Source organism: Myotis davidii, unplaced genomic scaffold (genome assembly GCF_000327345.1).
Source record: "Myotis davidii unplaced genomic scaffold, ASM32734v1 scaffold641, whole genome shotgun sequence".
In the NCBI taxonomy this organism is placed as follows: domain Eukaryota; kingdom Metazoa; phylum Chordata; class Mammalia; order Chiroptera; family Vespertilionidae; genus Myotis; species Myotis davidii.
The window spans coordinates 2,327,283-2,332,989 of record NW_006293232.1 but is presented as its reverse complement, the minus strand read 5'-3'; the positions used below and the strand labels follow the sequence as shown (position 1 = coordinate 2,332,989).

The following is a 5,707-nucleotide window of genomic DNA, read 5'->3' as shown; positions in this document are numbered from 1 at the left end:
CGAGGCGGAGGAAGCCCTGGCCACGTCGGGCCGCAGGCCGCCGGGCCAGCGCTGGGTGTGGATGAACTTCGAGTCGCCCTCCCACTCCCCGGGACTGCGAAGCCTGGCAGGTCACCTCTTCAACTGGACGCTGTCCTACCGGGCCGACTCGGACGTCTTTGTGCCTTATGGCTACCTCTACCCCAGGACCCATCCCAGCGACCAGCCCCGAGGCCTGGTCCCCCCGCTGTCCCGGAAACGGGGGCTGGTGGCCTGGGTGGTGAGCAACTGGGACGAGCGCCAGGCCCGGGTGCGCTACTACCACCAGCTGCGCCAGCACGTGTCCGTGGACGTGTTCGGCAAGGGTGGGACCCGGCGGCCGGTGCCTGACATCGGGCTTCTGCACACCGTGGCCCGTTACAAGTTCTACCTGGCCTTTGAGAACTCGCAGCATCTGGACTATATCACGGAGAAGCTCTGGCGCAACTCGCTGTTGGCTGGGACCGTGCCGGTGGTGCTGGGCCCCGACCGTGCCAATTATGAGCGCTTTGTGCCCCGCGGTGCCTTCATCCACGTGGACGACTTCCCTAGTGCCTCTGCCCTGGCCGCCTACCTGCTCTTCCTCGACCGCAACCCAACCGTCTACCGCCGGTACTTCCATTGGCGCCGGAGCTACGCCGTGCACATCACCTCCTTCTGGGACGAGCCTTGGTGCCGGGCCTGCCAGGCAGTGCAGAGGGCTGGCGACCGGCCCCAAAGCAAACGCAACTTGGCTCGCTGGTTCGAGCGGTGAAGCCACCCAGGGAGGTCCAGCCATCCGCTTTTTGATCCTCTGCTGTGCATCTCCTTGAATGCCGAATCCTGGGATGAAGGTTTTGCTTATGGGAAAAAGGTGATTTGCCAATGGTACTCAGCACAAAGGCTGGGTGGGTAGGATCCCCGTTCAGTTCTTGATGTTTTTTTTTGCGCGAGTAGGAGTTGGGCTCTCTCTGCTGTTGATGGGCATCAGTGTTCAGGACTGAAGGGGTGTGGGGGGGTGTGTGGGGGGCGTCCTCCCCTTGTAACTTCACCAGTGCAGAGGTGAAGAAATAGCTTAACTACAAGAAGCCATTGAGTCAGTTGCTCTGAATTTCCTCATCTGCCACAGGTCATATTTGTGGCCTGTGCTGAGTCCAAATGTCGGGACTGCTGCTCGTTTCACATTTCACTGGACCAAGGTGCAGCAAACCCCTGGTTTTGGAAAGATCCTTGTCATTGGATAGTGGACGGACTGTGGCTGTGGCCACAAGGAAGTCTTTCTCTTTGTTGGTTGAATTCCTCAAAGCCTCAGCACCTAAGAAAGGTGAGGAGGGTCATCCAAGAATCCGTTGACTGTTTCTTAACAAGTACTGTTTGTTCCCCTGCCAGTGAATGGAAACAAGATGCTGGATTGTCCTTGGAGAGGAGTTGAGGTGAATATATAAGTGTACCTCTCTTTATACAAATGTGTTCTTGAAGAGCTGCTTTCCTTCTTTTTTTTAATCCTCACCTGAAGATATGTTTATTATTATTATTGATTTTAGAGAGAGGAAGGAAAGAGAGAAACATCTATTGGTTGCCTCCACACTCACCCCATCTGGGGATCAAACCAAAACCGCCAGGTATGTGCTCTGACCGGGACTCAAACCCACAACCCTTGGTGTACCGAGGACACTGCAACCAACTGAGCCAACAGGGCCCAACAAGCTGCTTATCAGTCATGTCCCAAATTCACTGCGCTAGGGGGAATTCAGTATTTAATACAACCTTACGGAGAATCCCTTTACAATGTGAATAATCATCCCTAACTAATTTCTTCTATGTCTATATTTTTCTATAACCTGAATTTTTTAAAAAAGGATATTAAAATTACAGATGTGAAAATAAAGCCGAAGCAACTTTCTTCTCCCCACTTCCCAGAAAACCAGACTGTGTTTACAAGACAGAAGAGAAGGAAGCCACAGTGTCATTTTCCACCAAATTACTTATTTTGTGTCTTTACTGGACCTGAAATTTAAACTGGAATATCATTCCTCCAGGGGTGCTGGCATGCCCTGTCCGCAGAACAGTGAAAGATTGTACTGCATTGTGGAATCATGCAAAAGGAAAAAAGATTCATGGTGTCTGTTAATGGCAGTGTTTGTTTCGATCTGTTAGTTTTTTTGTTAAGTGTTTAGTTGCTAGGGAATGGAACTGAATTGGTGTCTGTGATGAACTTTGTCTTCTGTTAAAGGCTACACGGCAATTCACCTTGGGGCCAGCTGGTTCCCCTCCTAGTCTGCGTAGTGGTACATGTAGCCTCACATTTCTAATGCCCTTGAGACGGTGCCAGGGGACCAACTTTGAAAATATATGCATTGATTTTAACAGTTGTTTGAGCAGTATATTCAATAGGTGCTATCATGTGCCTTACGCTGTGCCAAACACTGGGCCTGGGGTGCCACAGGAGAAACAAAAATATGTAAGGCAAGGCCCCTTTCTTTAAGGCTCTTACAATCTATCACTGCCAACAAGTAATCAGTGAACTTTGATAAATCAACTGGCAGTACCTGTTTGTTTAAAGCGATATCCTTAGTGACACACACCATAAGTGAATTATTAGAAAGCCAGTTGACTTACAACCCGAAATAATAGCTTATGTTTCTTGATTTATTATAATAAGGAGCCTCAGTGACTAATTATTGTGGGTAGGGTCCAAGATTCATTAGATTTACACATGGTTCTGCTATGAAGAGTAATTTTGCATTTGACTACTTCAATTCGTTGAATCATAGAATTTTATCTCTGCATTTGTTGTAGGGTCACTTAAAAAATCACTAAAGTCTAAAAAGTGGTTCAATTCTCTTTGTCCTTAAAAGGGGAAATTAAAATTCGTGGGTAAGATTTCCTTATTAAAATATTATGGTCTGGGCAGAATTATAATTACAAAGTATTAACTGTCCAACAAAGAAAAAGGAAAAATTCTATTCTTAAAATGAATATTTACGGGATACTGGCCAGTGATCTTGGTGTTATTGGGAATCTACATGAGGCAGTGGCAGAGAGTTTAGGTTTTGAGGGAAACCTGGCGTAGAGTTGAATTCCAGCCGTGTGACCTTGGGCAAATTAGTAATAACTCTGAACCTCAGCTCCCTTATCAGTAAAACGGGGCAAGAAAATACTCCACAGCTCATTGTGAGCAGGTCAGGAAATAAAATAGGTTTAAAGGTGGTTACTCAATTGGTGAGAAAAAAATATAGATATTTTTTCCTTCTTTCCCTGCAGTGGTTTCAGGGTGTCTCCCTATTCATGTACATGTTTAAAATTAAATCTATATGAAATGAAAAGGAAGGGACCTTCTATCATGTATTTCAAATGAACCCCCAAAGCTAAGCCTATTATTTCAAAAATCTTTGCCATTTAGACTGACCTTGAATTTGCAAACCACCTATGCTTTCTTTGAAAAACAAACAAACAAAAAAAGGTTGTTTTGTTTTGGTTGAGTTATATAGTTATATAAGTAAATATTATTTTACTAATGCTCTTTTTACTATTGTCCATTTAAAAGTAACCACGTATTGAATATTTAGCATGAGGAAGGTATCATTGCATTATTATTTATTTGAAAATTTGGCGTGTGAAATGAAGAATATTTTAAAAGGTTAATCTCATCAGAGAGCAAGACAAACGTGGCAGTTGTTCATTTTATGGTATTTTATTTTTCATATTCTAAATTGAGCAGCTTGAAATTTCACAGGCACTGATATAAAATGTATAAAAATGCATCAAAATAGCTTTCCTATGATTGCCATGCCCTTCCTTTAACGCATACACTTTTCTTTACAACTTACTACAAACTGAGTATTGTTAGCGCTTGATGACCCTAATTACATGAGTGCATCTGGAATGAATTTGCATCAGGAAAGACAGTCTGACTGGCTTTCAGTATTCGCAGATGCTTCCCAACTTCCAAGCCCTTGCCTGGCCGTAATTTAGAGACGGAGGCTTCATGGAAAGAGCTTGCAATTTGGAGCCAGAACCTGGGCAAGCGGTTCTGCCACATTCTCCCCCTAAATAAACTCTGAGTTTTGGCTTCATCTTTTTTTGCCCCTACAAAACAAGAACTAAATGTGATGATGCATGCCAGGGCACTTTGTACATTGTAAGTTGCTATACAGTTACAGGATGTTCTACATTTCCAAGGCTCTTAGAGAGGGGTTGGCATACTTTTTCTATAAAAGGCCAGAGAGTGAATATTTCAGGCTTTGTGGGACATGCAGTGTCACCTCCCGTTGCAGCGCACAAGCAGCCGTTGTCAATACATAAACAAATGGGGTGCCTGGATTTGCCTGCAGTCAGTTTGTCAACTCTGTTTTAGACTTTTAGAGATAGAAGGGATTTGAGAACCTACCTGATGGGGGTTTCTTAGAATGGACTTAGGAATTGTAACTGAAAAGTTTTAAAGGCACATATTCCTTGGTTCCTAGACCAGCTTTGCAAGATTTCCTAATCTATAATAATAAAAGGGTAATATGCTAATTAGACTGGACGTCCTTCCTGACGAAGCCGGGCTGGAGGGAAGCCCAGGTCCTGGGTGCCAGAAGGAAGCCGGTGCCGGTGGGGGGGTTGGGGGCGAGAGGGAGAACTACTTTTGCACGAATTTCATGCATCAGGCCTCTAGTTGTCTTATATTGGACAAATTATTTAAGCTTTCTGTGTTTTGATAGTCTCATATCTAATTGAGGGTAATCATATACAATTTATGGAGGTGCTGGGAGAATTAGATAAGATGCTTACAGTACTCAGGACAGTGTGTCGCACATAGGAAGCACCTGGGAGATATCTGCTGTGGGCATTTAGTAGTGGCAGAACCAGCCTTGCTTGTGCAAGTCACAACCGCTTGGAGCCTCTGTCACTTGAACTGCAAAATGAGAGGGTTGTACAAGTTCTCCTGGGACCTCTAGTTCTCTTGCCATCATTCTACTAACTGGCACCTTGGGGCTTTAAGAACTAATTCACCTCCCCACGTGCCTTCCTTACAGTCTGGAAATGATCTACTGCACAGCAGCTGTAAACTGGCAGAAAACCAGGCACCAGAGAGGGACACTGATGTAGTGTCACAGGCTTTAGATGGCAGGGAAGGGAGCCAGGTCCTTGGTAATTAGTCTGGTGAATAATTGCATTGAATCCATTTCAAGTCATTCTTGGATGTGTCTCAGGGACTTTTATGCTACACATTCTTATAATAAATCAATTTCTGTATACGTGTTCAGGTTATTTTGACAAAATAATTAAAGTAATTTAGTTATACATGATTCGTTGTTTATCATGTGTATTCTCAGGCACTAATGTGGGATTTACTTGGTCCAAGGGTTTTCTGTAAGTTCATTGGTTGTAGGTGGGTAACTGAAATGCAAAAGCTTTGCCTCCTCTGAGTTGTACCGGTTCTATTGGGCTGGCTCTCTTGTCTTTCTTGCTCATCTCTCCAAGGGTTTAAGTAGTAGGTCCCTCTCTTTCATTCCATCTTACTTACTAAGTGCTCAGATGCCCCCTCTAGCTCCTGTTCACTAAATTTTAAAAATGCCATTTTTTAAAGATGTGGAATAAAGTCTGGGAATGTGATAGTTGGCAAAGGTATCTTTCTTAACAGCTGGTGCTCAAATTATTGAAAGGGGGAAGTATGAAATTGGAAAAAACACTGAATATTTCCTCTGCTTTCCCTCCTCCACCA

General features: G+C 44.4%; 1 protein-coding gene across 1 annotated transcript in view; it reads left to right on the top strand.

Annotated features, from left to right (window-relative positions):
* The window catches only part of FUT4 (fucosyltransferase 4), a 10,411-nt gene extending 8,863 nt beyond the window's left edge, over window positions 1–1,548 (top strand). Inside the window, exon 2 of the mRNA XM_015565988.1 lies at window positions 5–1,548. Within this exon, the coding sequence (XP_015421474.1) occupies window positions 5–772 (768 nt within the window). The 3' untranslated portion in view covers window positions 773–1,548. The remainder of the gene's footprint in view (window positions 1–4) is intronic.
* Window positions 1,549–5,707: the final 4,159 nt, after the last annotated feature.